Below are 18,688 nucleotides of genomic sequence, written 5' to 3'. Positions count from 1 at the left end.
CCCACTCCTAACCAGCCACCCCTGTTTTGAATGAGTTACCTTTAGGCCCAAAGGCAGACGGGGACGATCAGTTCAAGAAAGACTCTCCAGGGGGCGCGCGTTTCGGATCTTCCACTGTTCCACAACAACGCAAGCGCTAAGCCTCGCCCTAAGGTGCTTGGACTTCCGCTGCCCCACCGAAGGATCAAATCCATCCTGTGCGCATGCTCTACTTCTACCACTGTTGGAAGCTTGTCCCTTGACGTGGCCCATAAAAGAGTCCAGGACCGCTCCGGAAGGTTGCTGGGAGACAGGATTGGGTAAATTCAGATAGGGGTGTGGTTTGTGTGCCACGTGACTGATCCACGCAACATGGAGGAGCCGGAAGCAGATAGGAAGGTACGCGCGGCATCTCAGTGATGGGTCTCTCTTAGACTTTTCTCCACTTCCCTCGCCCTCCCGGTATTATTCGTAGTGCAGTTAGCCAGAAAAAGCCCCGTGGCCCCTATGGTAACCTGGGCTGTCCGCAAACATTCACTCTATCCTCCATTTTACTGGCGAGGAAACCGAGGCTCTGAGAGGGGAATGGACAACCAGCATAACACGGCAGGCCCAGGGCAGTTCCGAGAGTGAACCCCCTTGTCGGACTGAATTCGGGGTTTGCTCTTCCCCTCGCCTTCCCACGGCCTCCCAGGATGGGAGCCTTTGAGCTTGGGTTCCTTAACCATTGTTTTTGCATCTCAGACTTCTCCAAACCTTTTAAAATATATAAATGCATTTTTACAAATGCATAAAAGGAAACATTCAGGTTTACAAAGGATGCGACTTATACCGAAAGACAGTTATAACCATGTTCCCCCTATTCGCGTTCAGAGACCCCAAGAGAGCTTCCCATGGACCCCTCCTTGGGCTTGGTGTAAGAACCGCAACCCTTGGTGGATAGGCAAGCCTGGGACATGAGGAAGCGAACTGAGCCCCAATTTCCGAAACACTCGATGGGTTTGCAAAGTAAATTCATCCTCATCAGTCCTCCATCAGGAGACACCTACTGTGCGTCTGCTGTGCCACTGGCACTGTGCTAGGAGGGGACGTGCGAGAGGAAGAGCTTAAGCAAAAATGGTTGGGGTTGAAGCACAGAATCTCCGAAGGGGAGTGAGGAGGGTGAGATCAACTCTTAAAGGAGGTTCAATACCCGGCCAGGGACGGAATTGCCGTTTTATTCTCTCCTAAAGAGGACATTCTTAGCACAAGGGAGTTGTAGGTAAATATCAGGGGCTCCTTGAACTTAGATGGGGCAGAAAGTTCTGTGTTTTCGCCGACCTCTATTTCCTTCAATTATGAATGTAGGCCACAGACATTCTAAGGAGTTTCACCAGACTGCCAAAGATGGCATAAAATGGTTCAGAGCTCTTTTTCACTGCATGATTTCACAATTTTTTCCAATATGTTTTTATTTATTTCGTTAAATATTTTCCAGTTACATGTAAAAAAATTTTTAACATTGTTTTTTAAAAGTTTTGAGTTCCAGATTCTTTTCATCCCACTCCTACAGCACCTATTGAGAAGACAAGCAATATAATTGTTATGGTTGATATTGATATTTTTGATAAATGTACTTTCAAGATGTAATTGATATATTGCTTGCCTTCTCAATTGGTAGGGGGAGGGGACAGAGAGAATTTGGAACCCCAAAATTTACAAAATGGATGTTAAAAATTATTTTTTTAAAAAGAATTTTCCTGGAGTTCTAGAAACAAGGAACCATTTAAGTCTTTTGAGCAGGGAAGTAACATTGTTACTTTGGTGTCTTTATTATCTTAATGTCTATGTGAAAGATGTATTGTTGAGAGGAAAGACTGGAGGCAGAAAAGGCCAAATAATAAAACTAGACTCTGTAATAGTTCAGGCAATGAAGTATCTATGATTAGAGGGAAAGGAATAGCTAGAATGGACAAGACTTGGCACCTAATTACTTGAGGGGGTTTGGGGATAGGAATGTGGAAAGAGAAGAGTCAAAGATGATTCCAGGTTTGTGAACTTGAGCGACTAGAAAGATAGTGGTTCCTCCACAAAAACAGAAAAATCAGGGTAAAGGGCAGCAGGTTTAGGAAGGAAGATAATTGAAGGGGTGGTCAGGAAAACCTGGAGAGAGCAGTGACTAGGAAGCCAAGGGGTAATAGAGGGTACTAAGAAAGATAAGAAGGGATCTATCAGTATAATATATGAAAGAGAAGTCAAGAAGTTGAAAAACTTGGGGAGGGGAACGCACCATTGTATTACGTGATAAGAAGGTCAGTATTAACCTGGAAGAGAGCTGTTCCAGGAGGCTCTTACTGTTGGAAGCCAGGTTGCTTCTAATTAAAACAAGAAAATGCAACAAGAGTATGTGTGATTAGTAAATTTTTTGAAGAAGTTAAACAAATATGTATTGTCCTTTACCTTTACCTTCCACCTTAGAATCAGTACTAATTAATTATTGGTTCTAAGGCAAAAGAGATGTAAGGGCTAGGCAGTTGTGATTAAATGACTTGCCCAGGGTTACACAGCTAGGAAGTATCTGAGGCCAGATTTGAAAACAGGACCTCCCATCTCCAGACCTGACTCTTAATCCACTGAGCCACCTAGCTGCCCAATTTCTTGCCTTCTTGATGGATAGGGGAGATCATTTAGGGAAAATAATTTGGAACTGAATTTAAGAAAGAATTTGGAACTGAAAATAAAATTTAAAAATTAAAAAAGAAGAAGAGGCAAGACCACATCTAATGCAAAGAAACCTGAGGTTTTTTACTCATTTAAAAAATGTGTGGATATGGACATGGATATCTATCCACTTATATCTATATCTATCTATATATAGAATTTTCAAGATAATTGGTTTCCTTCATAATATTATATTTTATTTTATGCATTTAAAAACATAATTCTTAAGGTCCATCAGTTTTACCAGACTTGGAAAAACTTTTGCCCATGGGGCCCAGGAAACAGAAAAGATGAAGACTGTGCTATTGACCTGGGATGAGTGAGTTCTGAATTGGTACTTCCACTCTTCAACTTGATGACCTTGGTGGAGTTAACTCCCCTTTCCTGGGCTGTTTCCTCAACTCTAAAACTGAACAAACTGATCTCTTGGGATTAGGCCTTAATTTCGGATTCAGTTATCTTTCCTGACCTATGATAGATGTAGACTTTCCCTTCCCAATAATAATAATTCACATTTCTTTAGTACTTCGATTTAAAAAAAACACACACTTTCCTGAGAATAGCTTTGTGATGTATATAGTATCAGTTTTCTTAAAAGGTCAGCACAAGCCTAACCATGGGCACTCCCTTGTTTAGAAAGCTTCAGTGGCTCTTCATTCTGTCAAAAATAAAATAAAAATTGCTTTGTTTGTCATTTAAGTGCTCTCACTATTTGAATCTAGCCTCATATTCCTTCTCTCAGTACTACCTCCCCCACTCTTATATTCCAGCCAAATAGTCTACTGGCTTTTTCTTTACCATTCCCTTTTTCCCTTCCCATCTAGCTCTGAGTCTTTGCCCCTGTCCAAAATACCTTTTTGTCTCCCCTCCAATTCTTAGAATCCTTAACTCCATTCAAGGCTCAGCTTAATCAAGTATCACTCCTTTCGTGAGGTTAGGGTCTTTCTAGATCTCTTCTATTGTTACCCCACATTACATTGAATATTTTTTATATTTACTTACTGTATATATTGTTTTTCCTGAATCAGAATGAAAGCTCCTTGCCAAGAGGGTCCATCTTCATTTTTTTATCTTTGGTTCCTTAGAGCTAAGCATAGTACATGGCACAGGAAACCTGCATTTAATTAAATGTTGTTGAACTAAATTGATTCCAAATCCAGTGTTCTCTTTGCTATCCCACATTCCCTCTGTGCATTATCTATATGTCTTGTTACTCTCCCCAGAGATCTCGAGAAGACGACGATGACCCAGCAGGGGGCCTGTCAGAAGATGAGGACTATGTACCCTATGTGCCAGTCAAGCAGAGAAAACAGCAAATGGTAGGAGGCTGAGGGTGGGCCCTGGATGGAATGGTTTGGGAATGGAGGTGGGAAGGGATGATCCCAAGGCCCATAGAAGGAGGAAGAAGTGAGGTAGCTCAGCTTTCCCACTTGGTGAGGCCAGTAGCCCCTGGTTCCACATCTTTGATCCCTTCTGTAGTTACAGAAGTTGCTACAGATGCGGCGGAAGGGAGCGGCAGAAGAGGAGCAGAAAGACAGTGGCAGTGAACCCCGAGGGGACGAAGATGACATTCCCCTGGGCCCCCAATCCAATGTCAGCCTCCTGGACCAGCACCAGCACTTGAAAGAGAAGGCAGAAGGTAGCAGGTTTGGGAGTGTGGGCATACTGGTGGTGCTGTCCCTGGCTTTTAGGAACAAAGGGAGAAGGAAGAAAAGAAGAAAAAAACATACTGGGCCTAGGGTGGATAGTAGAGGTCCTCTTCAGTCTTCATTCTCCTGCTCTGGGGGTAGTCTCTTGGCTGCCTTGTGAAGACCCTTTGGTCTTTAAGTGGAGGCTGGGTAGCTACCTGTTATATTTTTCTTGGAGAAGAAATTCTTGCTCTGATATTAATTGGATCAGACAATCTGTGGTCATTTCCAACTCCTGAGATTGCTGGATGAGGGGCCCCAAAGCACCTTAGGCTCAGAGCCTTGCTTACAGATTCCCTCTGACTTATTCCCCAGCCCGGAAAGAGTCTGCAAAGGAGAAGCAACTGAAAGAGGAAGAAAAGATCTTGGAGAGTGTGGCAGAGGGCCGAGGTGAGTCTAGCAGGACAACAATACTACTTATCTGGGCCAAGGCATATTTTTCCAGGAATGGAAGCTGATTGGTTTGAGACACCTAGCTCCTGTGGACTTCCCAGGTGTCTGAGATGAAAGGGGTCATCCCTTTGAAGGGGTAACATGGACCTGGAAGCCTACTGTAACTTTGTTTTATTTGTCCTTAGCTCTCATGTCGGTGAAAGAAATGGCGAAAGGAATTACCTATGATGATCCCATCAAAACCAGGTACTAGCATCTAGAGTGGTAGACTGAGGGTTGGAAGGGACCTCAGTTACTGTCTTTTCTAGCCTAGAAGGAGTCCCTCCTATAACATTTTTTTAACCCTTACCTTCTCTCTTCAACTTAATACATAGAATATCACTTGAAGATAGAAAGTTAAGGGCTAGGTAATTAGGATTAGGTGACTTGCTAGGGAGTATCTGAGGCTACCTTTGACTGACTTCACAAGTAATCATCCAGCCTCTGCTTGAAGACATCCAAGCCACCACCTCCAGGATTAGCCCCTTTCACTTTAGGTCAGGTCTGATTCTTAAAAATCAGCTCTAGGGTGCAGCTGGGTAGCTCAGTGGATTGAGAGCCAGGCCTAGAGACAGGAGGTCCTAGGTTCAAATCCGGCCTCAGACACTTCCCAGCTGTGTGACCCTGGGCAAGTCACTTGACCCCCATTGCCTACCCTTGCCAATCTTCCACCTATAAGTCAATACACAGAAGTTAAGGGTTTAAAATTAAAAAAAAAAAAAATCAGCTCTAAATCAAGTCCTTTGCTATTTCTAATCATTATTGCTCCTGATCCTGCTCTCTGGGACCAAATGGATCTCACTAATCCCTTTTTCACATGATCGCCCTACAGATACCTGAAGTTATGACTTCTGAGTTTTGTCTTCTCTACTCTGATCATCTCCAGTTCTTTCTTTCTTTCTTTTAACCTTTACCGTCTGTCTTAGAATCAATACTGAGCATTGCATCCAAAGCAGAAGAGTGGTAAGGTCCAGGCAATTGGGTTTAAGTGATTTGTCCAGGGGCACACAGCTAGGAAGTGTCTTAGGCCAGATCTAAACCCAAGACTTCTTGTCGCCAATCCCAGTGCTCTATCCACTGAACCACCTAACTTCCCCTCCTTGGTTCTTTCAGTTGTTCTTCATATGATCTAGCCTGATGGCCCTTCACCATTCTGGTTTTCCTCCTCCATATACTCTCCAGTATAAAAAAAGGTTACCTTCAACCTGTGGCTTCCACAGTGAGACCCCTGCCTTTCCATTCCTGGAAGCTGTGCTCCTTTCAGTCCAGCCCAGAGCTACATTGGCTTTTTTGACCAACTCATATTTAGTTTGTAGGCCACTAAAAATGTCACATATTTCTCAGACAAATTTCTCTCTATCCATGCCTCCTCCATCTTATACTTATGAACTTGATTATTACTTTTTTTAACCAAGTGTAAGATTTGGCATTTACCTTTATTGAGTTTTATCTTCTTAGTTAGCTTCATCCCAGTATTCAAGCCTGTCAAAGTCTTTTTGGATCCCAGCTCTTGTTATGCAGTGTTTTTCCTATATCTCCAGCTTAGTGTAATCTGCAGATAATTGAGTTGTGACACCCATGCCTTTATTCAGCAAGCTGTGCCTTGGGCTAGCTGTGCACTCTAGTGAAATGGAGATGGAACTGGGGTCATAAGAGCTAGGGTTGAGTTGTGATTGGAGTGGACTGGATGACTTGAGGTTCCTCACAGCTCTGTGATGTAGTCATCTACTTAATTCTGTGATACTGGACGAGTCATTTCCTCTCTTGAACTCCAATATTCTTCTCTGTAAAATGGGGATGTAATAATACAATTCCTACCAGAGTGTTGGGAGCACAGCTCTTTTGCAGATTGGAAAGTGCTCTGGAAATGAGTTATGTTTTTATAGTTGAGGGTCACCTTGAAGGGCTGGAGATGGAGGAGGCTAAAGGGAGAGAAAAGGATGTTTAAGGAAAAGATCAGCTTCTCTCAGCAGCTGGCACCAGTGCCAAGTCTGGGCAGCCTCTCAGGGTTCATGTAGTAGTTAGTAAAGAACACCAAGAGATATGGAGGAGAACCCAACCATAGCTCTGACCCTCAAGGATCCCACCCATATGATGGGAAAGGCCTGGTTCAGTTCAGCTGAAGGGAGAATCTCCAGCTGGTACCCAGGGGCATCACTCAGTTCCGTTGGTACCATCTTACATAGTTGGAAGGCCCCGCGATACGTGCTGAGCATGTCTGAAGCCCGGCATGACCGTGTTCGCAAGAAGTACCACATCTTGGTGGAAGGAGAGGGAATTCCACCCCCCCTCAAGAGCTTCAAGGAGATGAAGTTCCCTGCAGGTAGAGTACTTTCTCCTCCCTTTCTCTATATATAGAAACATTAGATAGGGCCCCCACCATGTATTCTGATGTGCCGTGATGTCCCTGTGTGGGTAGGTCTTCCCTCAAAATCAGTAATCACTCTGACTTGATGTGTAGCTTGCTCCCTTCCCCAGGGGAAGGACTACTTCAGACTAGAAGGAGCTGGTCTCAATCTAGACTTTGGCTTTTCTGTCCACAGCCATTCTGAGGGGCCTGAAGAAGAAGGGGATCCACCACCCCACTCCCATTCAGATCCAGGGCATCCCTACCATGTAAGTGTGCCCACTTCCTTTAAGAAATATAGGCTAGGGGGCAGCTGAGTAGCTCAGTGGAGTGAGAGTCAGGCCTAGAGACAGGAGGTCTGAGGTTCAAACCCGGCCTCAGCTACTTCCCAGCTGTGTGACCCTGGGCAAGTCACTTGACCCCCATTGCCCACCCTTACCAATCTTCCACCTATGAGACAATACACCGAAGTACAAGGGTTAAAAAAAAAAAAAAAAAGAAATATAGGCTGGAGACTCACCAAATCTGTAGTTTGGGAGAATTGATCTCCTACCAGACTTAGGAAATGGTGCCCTGGGAGGCCCTCTTTGTTGGGTTTGACTCAGCACTGCTTTCTTTTCATTTCCCCTTCTCTTCTCTTGTAGCCTTTCTGGCCGTGACATGATTGGCATTGCTTTCACTGGCTCTGGCAAGACATTAGTCTTCACTCTGCCTGTCATCATGTTTTGCCTGGAACAGGAGAAACGATTACCATTTTCTAAGAGGGAGGGGCCCTATGGGCTCATTATCTGTCCTTCAGTAAGTAGGAAAAATGTGAAGGGTGCATGTGTGTACATTCATGTGTGTCTGCTCCAGAGAGAATGCCCTGCTAGGTGGGCTGTCCTGGAACACTAACAAGGCTGGTTCATAAAGGGTTTGAGGTCAGCCTGGCACAAGGGCTCACAGGGGGCTTCCATGTATCTCCTATCATTCATAGCGAGAATTGGCCCGACAGACCCATGGAATCTTGGAGTACTATTGTCGACTGCTGCAGGAAGACAGCTCCCCACCGCTGCGCTGTGCCCTCTGCATTGGGGGCATGTCCGTCAAGGAGCAGATGGAAACCATCCGACAGTAAGTACAAGCCATCCTGCCCCATACAATGCCCTCTGCTCTGATTTCCCTTTCCCCCATCCCTGCCCATCTCTAGTTTTGCCTTCCATGGTCTATTTCTCTGTCAGAGAAGTCATAGCCCCTCTACCTCCATCATCTTAAGGCTATTGATCCCTTCTTCCTTTACCAGCACCTGCACTGAGTTATATTAGGCCTTGGACATGCTCAGCTACACTGGACTTTTTCCAGCTGTGGGAGATGATGCAGTCATGGAGTGAATGATGTCCCTGGAAACCAGTTGGAAGGTTGCTCCCCTCTGCACATCTGGTCCCTGGATCAGCCCTCACATCTAGGGCCTGGCTTTCTTTGTTCCCCAACTGGACTGGAACTGGACTCTCTCTCATCTCTTCCTTTGCTTGCCTGGCTTGTGCACCTAATCTAACTCAATTAATGGTGGCCATTGACTGTCCAGTCAACATCTTGTGGCCTCCATTGTCCAGAGGAAAGGCTGATCCTACCTCATGCCTTTGACCCTTGACTCTAGCTTCTCTTCAATTCAAGAAGCATTTATTAAGGGAAAGCTAGGTGGCTCAGTGGATAGAGAGCCAGGCCTAGAGATGGGAGGTCCTGGGTTCAAATTTGGCCTCAGACTGTGACTGACCTTGGGCAAATCACTTAACTGTGTGACCCTGGGCAAGTCACTTAATCCTCATTGCCTAGACCTTAATATTCTTCTGCCATGGAACCAATCCTTAGTATCAATTATAAGGCAGAAGGTAAAGGTTAAAAAAAAGGAAGTATTTATTAGGCTTCTGCTGTGTGCAGGGCATCATACTTGACACTGGGGATACAAAGACAAAACATTCTTTTCCCTCTCCAGTGGGGTGCACATGATGGTGGCCACCCCTGGGCGCCTCATGGACCTGCTGCAGAAGAAGATGGTGAGCCTGGACATCTGCCGCTACCTGGCCCTGGATGAGGCTGATCGAATGATTGACATGGGCTTTGAAGGGGACATCAGAACCATCTTCTCCTACTTCAAGGTGTTTTCCCCAGAAGTCCCTGGGGACCTCTCTACACAATCCCAGCCTCTTCCCTAGCTTTGGCCTCTGCCAAGAGTCTTGGCTTATGCAGGAATCTCTGCCTTCTCTCTCCTTCATCTTTCTACCTCCATCACTAGCTCAGCCCTCTCTTTCACTCCTTCAGGGCCAGCGACAGACTCTGCTCTTCAGTGCCACCATGCCCAAAAAGATCCAAAATTTTGCCAAGAGTGCCTTGGTAAAGCCTGTCACCATTAACGTGGGCCGGGCAGGGGCTGCCAGCTTGGATGTCATCCAGGTATGAGGGGCAAGGCTTCCTCATCAGCTTCTCCCCTAGCTGGAGTCAGCCCCAGTGGAGAGGTTTGAGTAGTAACTCCCCTCCTGCCCTCCAACCCTATTCCCACATTGCCCAGCCAAGCTCAGGAAATTGATTGGAACAATGTGCTTGGCATTGCCAGTTTCCTGACTACCAGAAGGTTTCCTTGGCCTGGCCAGCCTTGGCTCTCAGCAGGACAGACTTCCCATGGTCTGGCCTGGATCCCCCTCCCTGTGGGGAGAGCTCTTTTGTCTCTTGAACTTTGGGAAATCTGAAAGCCACCAAGGTGATGGTGGCTCAGTTCAATATGTGACCAATTAATCAGTCAGTGTCTGCTGCTGGGAGAAAGACAGCTTAGCTAGGACATGGCCCTTGACCTCTTGTGGCTTAGTGTGGTTGGAAGATTGTATACACATAGCATCGTCTTCCCTAGGCCAAGGCTCACTGGCAAAGGATTGGGTCCTGGGAGGGGGCATATGAGGGTCCTGGCCAGCCTGGCTTCTGATAGTCTTCATGGGGGTGGGATTATACAGGAGGTGGAGTATGTGAAGGAGGAGGCCAAGATGGTATACCTGCTGGAGTGTCTGCAAAAGACCCCCCCACCAGTGAGTCTACTTGCTGCCCCTTCCTAACTTCCAGAGGGGGAGAAGGGGGAGGATGGACCCTATCAGCCTGGGAGAGGGGCTGTCCCTGTGGGAAGAGGTGGAACATGTTGGGAAGGAGACACTTTGGGGCCCAAAAGCCAGGCCTAGCAGGAGGGTGGTTCTGGATTCTGGGGGCAGAATCCAGAATGCTACTTAGATCTAGGTGTGATATGATGCCCATGGGGCAGGTGCTGATCTTTGCAGAGAAGAAGGCAGATGTGGATGCCATCCATGAATACTTGCTTCTCAAGGGTGTGGAGGCTGTAGCCATCCATGGGGGCAAAGGTGAGTAGAGAGGGAGACAGGATAACAAACTTCTTCTGTAAAGGCTGATTCAGACAAGCGGGTTCAGACAAACCAGGTGGAGCTGCTCAGATTGGGTTAGTCAATAGTAAATATATACTAAATACCTACTCTGTGTTAGATGCTGTTAAAGTGCTGGGAATACATTTGAGAAAAAGACAGTTGCTCCCTTCAATGAGCTTACAATCTAATGGGGGAAGCATTGCACAAAAGGAAGCAGGAAAGGAATAGAAGTATGTGATGGGGAGTGATCTTGGAATCAAAACCAGACTGGAAAGTACTGAGGCCTGAAGGCAGAGGCAGCCGAGAAAAGTCAGGGCCCAGGGTTGCATTTGTCCCCTTAATCCTGTGGAGAGTTCTTTCCTTCACCCTCTCCTCTCATACTATACCTTAGACCTTGTCCCAATCCCTATTCCTGCTTGGCCATAGCTAACCTTTGGTTCTCTGATTTGCCTCAGCACCATCCCTTCCCTGTTTCCTATAAGCCTTGATATCCCCATCATCATCTCTGTTCCTTCCAGATCAGGAAGAACGAACCAAAGCCATTGAAGCATTCCGGGATGGCAAGAAAGATGTTTTAGTGGCCACCGATGTGGCCTCCAAGGGTTTGGACTTTCCAGCCATTCAACACGTCATCAACTATGATATGCCTGAGGAGATTGAGAATTATGGTGAAGCAGGGCATGGGAAGAGATGGGGATGGGCCTTGGGGCTGGGGTCCTTGCCTCCACCCTCAGGGGAAGGGGTTTTGGTCAAGACTCTCTTGGTCTTCCATCTCTGAACCACATCCTTTTTGGACCCTGTTCTCTCCCAGTGCATCGAATTGGCCGGACAGGGCGTTCAGGGAATACAGGCATTGCTACCACCTTTATCAACAAGGCCTGTGGTGAGTCTCTGGCTCAGGAGCAGAGGAGTAGGACTCAAGGAAAGCTCTTGGGCCAGGGTGGGGTGGAGCCTAAGGGAGGAAGTCCTTGGCAAGTACTTGGGGCCTCTTAGTTGCATGATGGGGTGTGCTAGAGATACCCCTTTCCCTCCCCCCTCCCCCGCCATCCTTGTTCTTTACTAGCTGTGTAATAGTGGCCAAGTCTGAGGTCATCTCGTGGAGCATTAGATAAGAGATGCATCACTATCTACATCAAAATATTGTATGGGAAACACCGTGATGGGGATAGGTTCCAAAAAACTATTTTTGGTGTTTAAACCAGGCCACTCAAGAGGAGGAAGTTGAGTCTCCCAGAGATGAAGCAGGTGGCCTGGGGTCCTGTAGTAAGTCAGTGGCAGAGCCAGGACCAGAGCACAGGACCCTAGAACTTTCAGTCCAGGGCCTTTCCTTATTTCACTTGGTCTCTATGTCAGGCACATTCCAGATTGGGGATTGTCATGGGGTCTGTCTCTGGCTGACCTCTGCCTGATTCTTCTTTCCCCATTTTTGACCTCAGATGAATCAGTGCTTATGGATCTTAAAGCTCTTCTGCTTGAAGCCAAACAGAAGGTGCCTCCCGTGCTGCAGGTCCTGCACTGTGGGGATGAGTCCATGCTGGACATTGGAGGTAATGCTGGATTGGGGCTGGGCTGGTGTCCAAGGGACTCATGGTCATTATGACTGCTGGCAGCATGGCTACTATGCAGATGTGTGGGGAGTCTTGGACCTATTCCTCATCTTTGCACGGAGGGGAGAGTGGTCTTAGGATTTGGTGATCTCTGAGGTCTCTTCTAGCCCTAAACATATTAATCCTTTTATAGGAGAGAGAGGCTGCACCTTCTGTGGGGGTCTGGGTCACCGAATCACTGACTGCCCCAAGCTGGAGGCCATGCAGACCAAGCAAGTCAGCAACATTGGGCGAAAGGACTACTTGGCCCACAGCTCCATGGACTTCTGAGCCCCTCAGCTGGATTAGAGCTGGAAGTTCAGGTGCCGCCACCCCTCTAGGAGAGGCCACTTGGATTCTCTGCCTGGGCTGGCCCTGTGCTGCCCCCATAGGATTGCTGTCTTCTACCTTTTCATTTTTTCCTTGTCTAGGGGTTCCACTTATTAAATTAGAAGTACTGCGCTCACATGTCTATAATGTTTTAAGGGCTGCAAAATACCTTTCTCAAAATAACCCCATGAAAAGGCTAAAGGAGGGAGTGTTAGCATCATTTTACTAAAGAAGAAGCTCTGAGGCTTCAATCCACACAGTTGGAAATGTCAGAGCTGGGATTTGAACTCGGGTCTCCTGGCTCCATGCTGTATCTCACCTTGGAGACAGGATTTTGTGTGTTCTGCCTCTGACATTGGCCATTCCCAAAAGCCCTCTGCTCTCCTCCCCAACCTCCTCCCTTCTCCCTCCCCCCTCACCTTTATGCCCCGGAAAAGCAGGCTGAGGCAAGTACTAGTTTCAACACTTAGCCTGAGTTGTTGGGCAACCTTGCCCTGACACCTCTTTCCTCTTCCCCCTTAGGCTTTCTCTGGACACTAAAACAAAAGGGAATATATGTACATTTCCTAAGTTTTAGGGTGGCCCTCTATGTGGGTCTTTCTCTTCCTAGGCTCCTGCTTTATTATCTCTTAGCCTCCTGTTTCTCTTTCCTAGAGTCTGTCCCTTCCCCCAGAACCATATCTAGTAGAAGCCAGGAAAGTTGTGGGGTAAGGGGAAGCAGGTTGATTTCTACTGTTAAATGATGCTTCCTGTCCATTCTTTTATAACCTATAGGCTGTCCCTCATACTTTCTGTCTCCTAAAAATCCTTCTGTAAGTTGGGTGTAGGGATGAAGATGAAAAGGTCCATGAGTTCCAGAAAAGAAGGGCTGTGTCTTGCTTGACTACCCCTTTTATAGTCTCTTGGCCTCTTTATAGCTCTTGGGGCAGCTAAGCACAGTGGATAGAGATCCAGATCTGGAGTTGGGAAGACCTGGGTTCAAATCAGATACTTCCTAGCTGGGTGATCCTGGGCAAGTCACTTAACCACAATTGCCTAGAGTTATCATTAAGACAGAAAGGAAGGATTTTAAAAAATAATAATTATTATTATTTTTAAATAGCTCTTGTTTTTATATCACTTAAATTTTCTTCTGTACTCTTCTGTTTCCCCTCTCCCAAAGTAATCCCTTACTACAAATAATTTTTTTAAAAAGAAAAAGGGAGAGAAAAAAAGAAACCAAAATTGATTATTGCAACAGAAAAATCTGACAATATGGACTGTCCACAGCCATGCCTTCCACCTCCTAAGGAGTGGTAGGGAGGCATTTCCTCATCTCTTTTCTTTGTAATATTGAAATCATTCATTTTTGCCTGGTTTGGGATTGTTATTCTTTCTACTCATTTATATTGATATATAATATGTGAATATTGTTTTCCTGGCTCCTGCAAAGTCTTTACACTTCTCTGAACTCATTTGTACATATTTGTCTTTTTTCAAAAGCACAGTCATACTCCATTGCATTCACCTCTACCACAATTTGTTTAGTCTTTTTTTTTTTTTTTTTAAACCCTTACCTTCCATCTAGGAGTCATTACTGTGTATTGGCTCCAAGGGAGAAGAGCAGTAAGGGTAGGCAATGGGAGTCAAGTGACTTGCCCAGGGTCACACAGCTGGGAAGTGTCTGGGGCTAGATTTGAACTTAGGACCTTCCGTCTCTAGGCATTTAATCATTTCTTAGTCAGTGGATATCTACTTTGTTTCTAGTTCTTTTCTACCACACAAAAAAGTAACATTATGAATATTTTGGTGTCTCTGGAGCCTTTTTGTCAGTGATACTTCTTTTTTAGTATGTGCTTGGCATTTCAGTCTCTAAGTCAAAGTTTATGGAGATTTTAGCTTTTTTATTTGCATGATTCCTAGTTGCTTTTCAGAATGGTGGTACTAATTCACCATTCCACCAACAATTCACCAGTATGCCTATCTTCCCACAAACCCTTCAACATGGACTTTTCCTATCTTTTGTTATCCTTGCCAGTTTGCTGGTTATGAAGTAAGACCTGGGGGTTTGGGTTTGCATTTGTCTTTTTGGTGATTTGGAGCCTTTTTTCATATGGTTGTTAGTAGTTTACATTTTTTCTTCTGAGAACTGTTTTCTCATATCCTTTAACTACCTATCTATCAGGATAGCTAGGTGGTACAGTGGGTAGAGTGCCATGCTGGACCTAGAGTTATGAGGACCTAAGTTCAAATTTGACCTCAGATACTTACTAGCTGTATGACCCCTGGGCAAGTCACTTAATCCTGTTTGCCTCCGTTTCCTCATGTGTCAGGGAGCTGGAAAAGGAAATGGCAAACCACTTCAATATCTTTGCCAAGAAAACTTCAAACGGAGTCACAAAGAATAAGACATGACTGAGCAACAACCACTTTGGAGAATAGCTTTGGGTCTTAAATATTTCTGTTATTTGTCTTTATATATATTTTTTAACCCTTACCTTCCATCATAGACTCAATACTATGTATTGGTTCCAAGGCAGAAGATCCATAAGGGCTAGGCCAGTATGGGCAAACTACAACTGAGGGCCAGATGTGGGGGGAGGGGGACCCTGAAATGTTCTGTCCAGCCTGGAGACATGATTCCTAATCTGACGAATACAATGAGTAGGATACAATACAATGAAACTTTGAAAGAGTTCCCTTAGAAACAGACTGACAGATGAGCATTTCCTTTCCTTTGGCCTCTTTAAAAAGTTTGCCCATCACTGCTTTAAAAAATATTTTTTTTTCAGTTAAGAAGCATTTTTTCCCCTACCTTTTCTTCACTAGAACAAAAGAAAGATAAAATTCTTCTAAAAAATATGCATAATCAAGCAAAACATTCCCCAGTAGTCATGTCTAAAAATGTAGGACATCTTGTCCTACATCTCAAATTTATCACCTTTCAGTCAGGGGGTGTGGTGAGCATCCTTCAACATTGGGCCTCAGAAGGCATGGTCAATCATGTTGATCAGAGTTCTTAATGTTTTTAAGAATTGCTCATTTTGACACTTGTGAGGTTACTCACTTCATTCTGGATCAGTTCATACAAGTCTTCCCAGGTTTCCCTGAAATTTATTTTTAAAATTTCTTACAGCATGATAGTATTCCACTATATTCACAAACCATAATTGCTTCATTCCCTAATTGATGGGCTTTCCCCTTTTTTTCCTGGTCTTAAATGCTACAGAAAAAGCTACTATAAATATTGTTGTATATATGAATCATTTCTCCCTTTCCTTTGATCTCTTTGAGATATCGGCCCATTGTTTTTCTTGGTATGAGTTATTGCTGGGTCAGAGTTCATGTACCATTTAGTGACTTGAGGCAGAATTCCAAATTGTTTTCTAGAATATTTTTGTTAATTCTTAGCTCCATGAACAGAACCAATCAATAGACATTTATTAAGTACCTACTTTTTGCCCAGCCCTATGCTGTCCTCCCATAGACCCTCAAGAAATTGTCATTTTTCTTTTTTGTCAACTCACTTTGATGGTTAGGAAGTAGAGCCTCAGAGTTGTTTTCATTTACATTTTTAAATTTGTGATTTGGAACATTTTTTTCCTATATTGTTAGTTTGGATTTCTTTCTTTTAGAACTGCCCATGAATATCTTTGAGCCATTTCTCAATTGGGGAATAACTCTTGTCATCATAAATTTGAAACAGTTCCTTATATATTTTAGGAATGGGACCTGTATCAGAAAAACTTACTGCAATATATTTTTTTCCCATTAACTATTCTCTTTTAATCTTAGCTGCACTGATTTTGTATATACCCAACCTTTTAAATTTGTTATAATCAAAATTGGCTTATCTTCTGTGATCCTTTTTCTCCTTTATTTGGTCATGTACTCTCTTCCTTTCCAAAAATCTGATTCCTCCTTGCTTGTCTAATTCCTCTAATGTGACCTTTTCTATGTAGCCACTTAGGGCTTATATTGGTATGGGGAATGAGGTCTTGGTCCAACCCTAATTTCTGCCAAGCTCCTTTTCAGTTTTGCCAGCAGTTTTTGTCCTTAACCTAGAGGCTGAGGTATTTGATTTTATTGAACATTGTATTTGTTTGCCTCTGTTATATGGTACACCTAAACCAATGATGGGCAAACAAATCACTACACCTGGATGTGGGGGTGTAGTGATTAGGGAATTGCTTAAGGTGGTGATGGGCAAACTACAGCCTGCATCTGACCCTCAGGGAATAGTTTGCTCATCACTGAAAACTATTCCACTGATCAACCTCTATTTTTAAGCTGGCACCAAATCATTTTGATGATAATAGTTTAGTCTGAGATCTGATAATATTAGGCCTCCTTCCTTCTCACTTTTTTTTTTCGTTATTTCCCTTGAGAAATTTTTTGTTTCTCCCCATGAATTTTTTTATTCTCTTCCCTAGCTATGTAAAGTAATTATTTGGTAGTATAATTGGTATGAAACTGAAGAAGTAAATTAGGTAGTCTTGTTTTTTTTTTTAATTAGCTCAGCCCACCTCTGAGCAATTAATATTTTTCTAATTTAGATGTGCCTTTTCTTCCTTAAAAGAGCATTTTGTAGTTGTATTCATATAGTTCCTGTGTATATCACAGTAGGTAAGTTCCCAAGTGTTTTATACATTCTATAATTATTTTTAATGGAATTTCTCTTTCTATCACTTCCTGCTAGGTTTTGTTGGTAGCATACAGAAACCCAATGGTTTATGTGGGTTTATTTTACACATTGTTGCTTTTGCTAGATAAGTTTAAAAATTTATCTGGAGGAATAAAAGATCTGGAATATCAAGGCAAAAAATTTTTTTAAAAAGGCAGGAATGAAGGGGAAATAGTTCTTGTGTCTAAAATCTTTACTAAGCACCAATTCGGCTGCTAGACCAGATGTTCCATAGAAAGCTTGGGAATTTGGAGCTGAGAGGAACCCCAAAAACCATCTCATTAACCCCTCTCAGATGAAAAAGACTGGGACACAGGTTGGAAATGACTTGTCCAAAGAAACAAAGCTTGTAAAGAGAGGAGAGAGGAGTTGAACCAAGGTCTTAATCCAGTGTTTTTTCCCTTGAACTAGGCTGCCTTCCTTTTTCGCTTGGATGCAGGAACAGACACAGATGGTCATTTTTGAACAAATGGGCCCTCATACCCATATGCCAGGGCAAGAGAAGAGGTGTACCAGACAGAGACAACCCCTTGTAGAGCTCAGCATCTTATTTCAGTGCTGTTTCCCATTCCTATATTGCCTTTACAGCTCACAAATTTCCCCTTCAACAATATCCCTCAGAGTTACTCTTGTTTTACAATGAAGAAAAACTGAGGTGCAGAAGCATTTACATTAAGTCATTGAACAAGTGACAGAATCAAGACTCAAAACTGGATTTATTCCCCCCCTAACCTCCCCAGTGTTCTCTGATGGGTTATAGGAATTCAGAAAAGAGGGAGCTGACTCAGCCGGAATGCTCAAGAAAGGCTTCTTGGAAATTGACTTGGACAAGAAAAGTTAAGACACAAATAGGGAGGGCATGGGCAGAACAGTGAGACCAAAAGCACAAGCGAATGGTGGGGTATAGTAGAAAGAGCCTTGGATTTGGAGTCCAAAAACAAGTCCCTTTTCTCCAGATCGCATTTTCTTCCTTTCTAAAATGAAGGGTTTTGGGGGCAGCTATGTGCCTCAATGGATTGAGAGCCAGGCCTGGAGTCTAGGAGGTCCAACATTCAAATCTGGCCTCGGACACTTAATAGCTGTGTGACCTTGGGCAAGTCATTTAACCCCCCATTGCCCAGCCCTTGCCACTCGTCTGCCTTAGAACCAATGCATAGCATTGATTCTAAGATGGAAGGTAAAGTAATATTGAAAAATAAAATGGAGGGTTTGCTGAAGGACTGAGGCAATATCTCCCTCCTTTTTAGTGGTGAGGCCAGGGATGCTAAGTTCAGAACCAACTCTAGTTTTGTTTAGCGCTTTTTTTTTGTTGTTGTTATATGAGAGGGTATATAAATTCAGATATATGTAAAGATGACTGATAGAAAAAAAAACAATGGGATTTACTTTTAAAATAACTTAAAACAGAAATGGAAAAAAAAAATTAAAATTGTGGGCAGAGGAAAGGGCGATTCGGAGATAATGTTGACATTCAAGAGTCATTGAATACCTGGATTCAAATCCTATCTCTACTAGTGTGACCTGGGACAAGTCAATTAATTGTTCTTTGCCTCAGTTTCCTCATC

General features: G+C 44.0%; 1 protein-coding gene across 1 annotated transcript; it reads left to right on the top strand.

Annotated features, from left to right (window-relative positions):
* Positions 1-326: 326 nt before the first annotated feature.
* Positions 327-12,593, top strand: DDX41 (DEAD-box helicase 41). The gene is made up of 17 exons (XM_044661627.1): positions 327-378; positions 3,903-3,998; positions 4,159-4,318; positions 4,683-4,757; positions 4,946-5,006; positions 6,986-7,122; positions 7,343-7,415; positions 7,791-7,944; positions 8,123-8,259; positions 9,119-9,281; positions 9,445-9,576; positions 10,128-10,199; positions 10,427-10,523; positions 11,063-11,212; positions 11,356-11,427; positions 11,981-12,091; positions 12,285-12,593. The coding sequence occupies exons 1-17, from the start codon at positions 352-354 to the stop codon at positions 12,419-12,421; spliced, it is 1,854 nt and encodes a 617-aa protein (XP_044517562.1). The 5' UTR covers positions 327-351; the 3' UTR covers positions 12,422-12,593.
* Positions 12,594-18,688: the final 6,095 nt, after the last annotated feature.

The sequence above is a fragment of the Gracilinanus agilis genome, chromosome 2 (genome assembly GCF_016433145.1).
Source record: "Gracilinanus agilis isolate LMUSP501 chromosome 2, AgileGrace, whole genome shotgun sequence".
NCBI classification, from domain to species: Eukaryota; Metazoa; Chordata; class Mammalia; order Didelphimorphia; family Didelphidae; genus Gracilinanus; species Gracilinanus agilis.
Note: the sequence above shows the minus strand (reverse complement) of the source record. Positions and strands in the feature narration are given on the sequence as shown.

Excerpts from the sequence above, each read along its gene's own strand:
- DDX41 (XM_044661627.1), top strand. The coding sequence starts at position 352 with ATGGAGGAGCCGGAAGCAGATAGGAAG. Across the intron at positions 9,282-9,444 it reads CCATCTTCTCCTACTTCAAG|GGCCAGCGACAGACTCTGCT; the intron begins GTGTTTTCCCCA and ends TCACTCCTTCAG. Across the intron at positions 11,428-11,980 it reads CTTTATCAACAAGGCCTGTG|ATGAATCAGTGCTTATGGAT; the intron begins GTGAGTCTCTGG and ends TTTTGACCTCAG.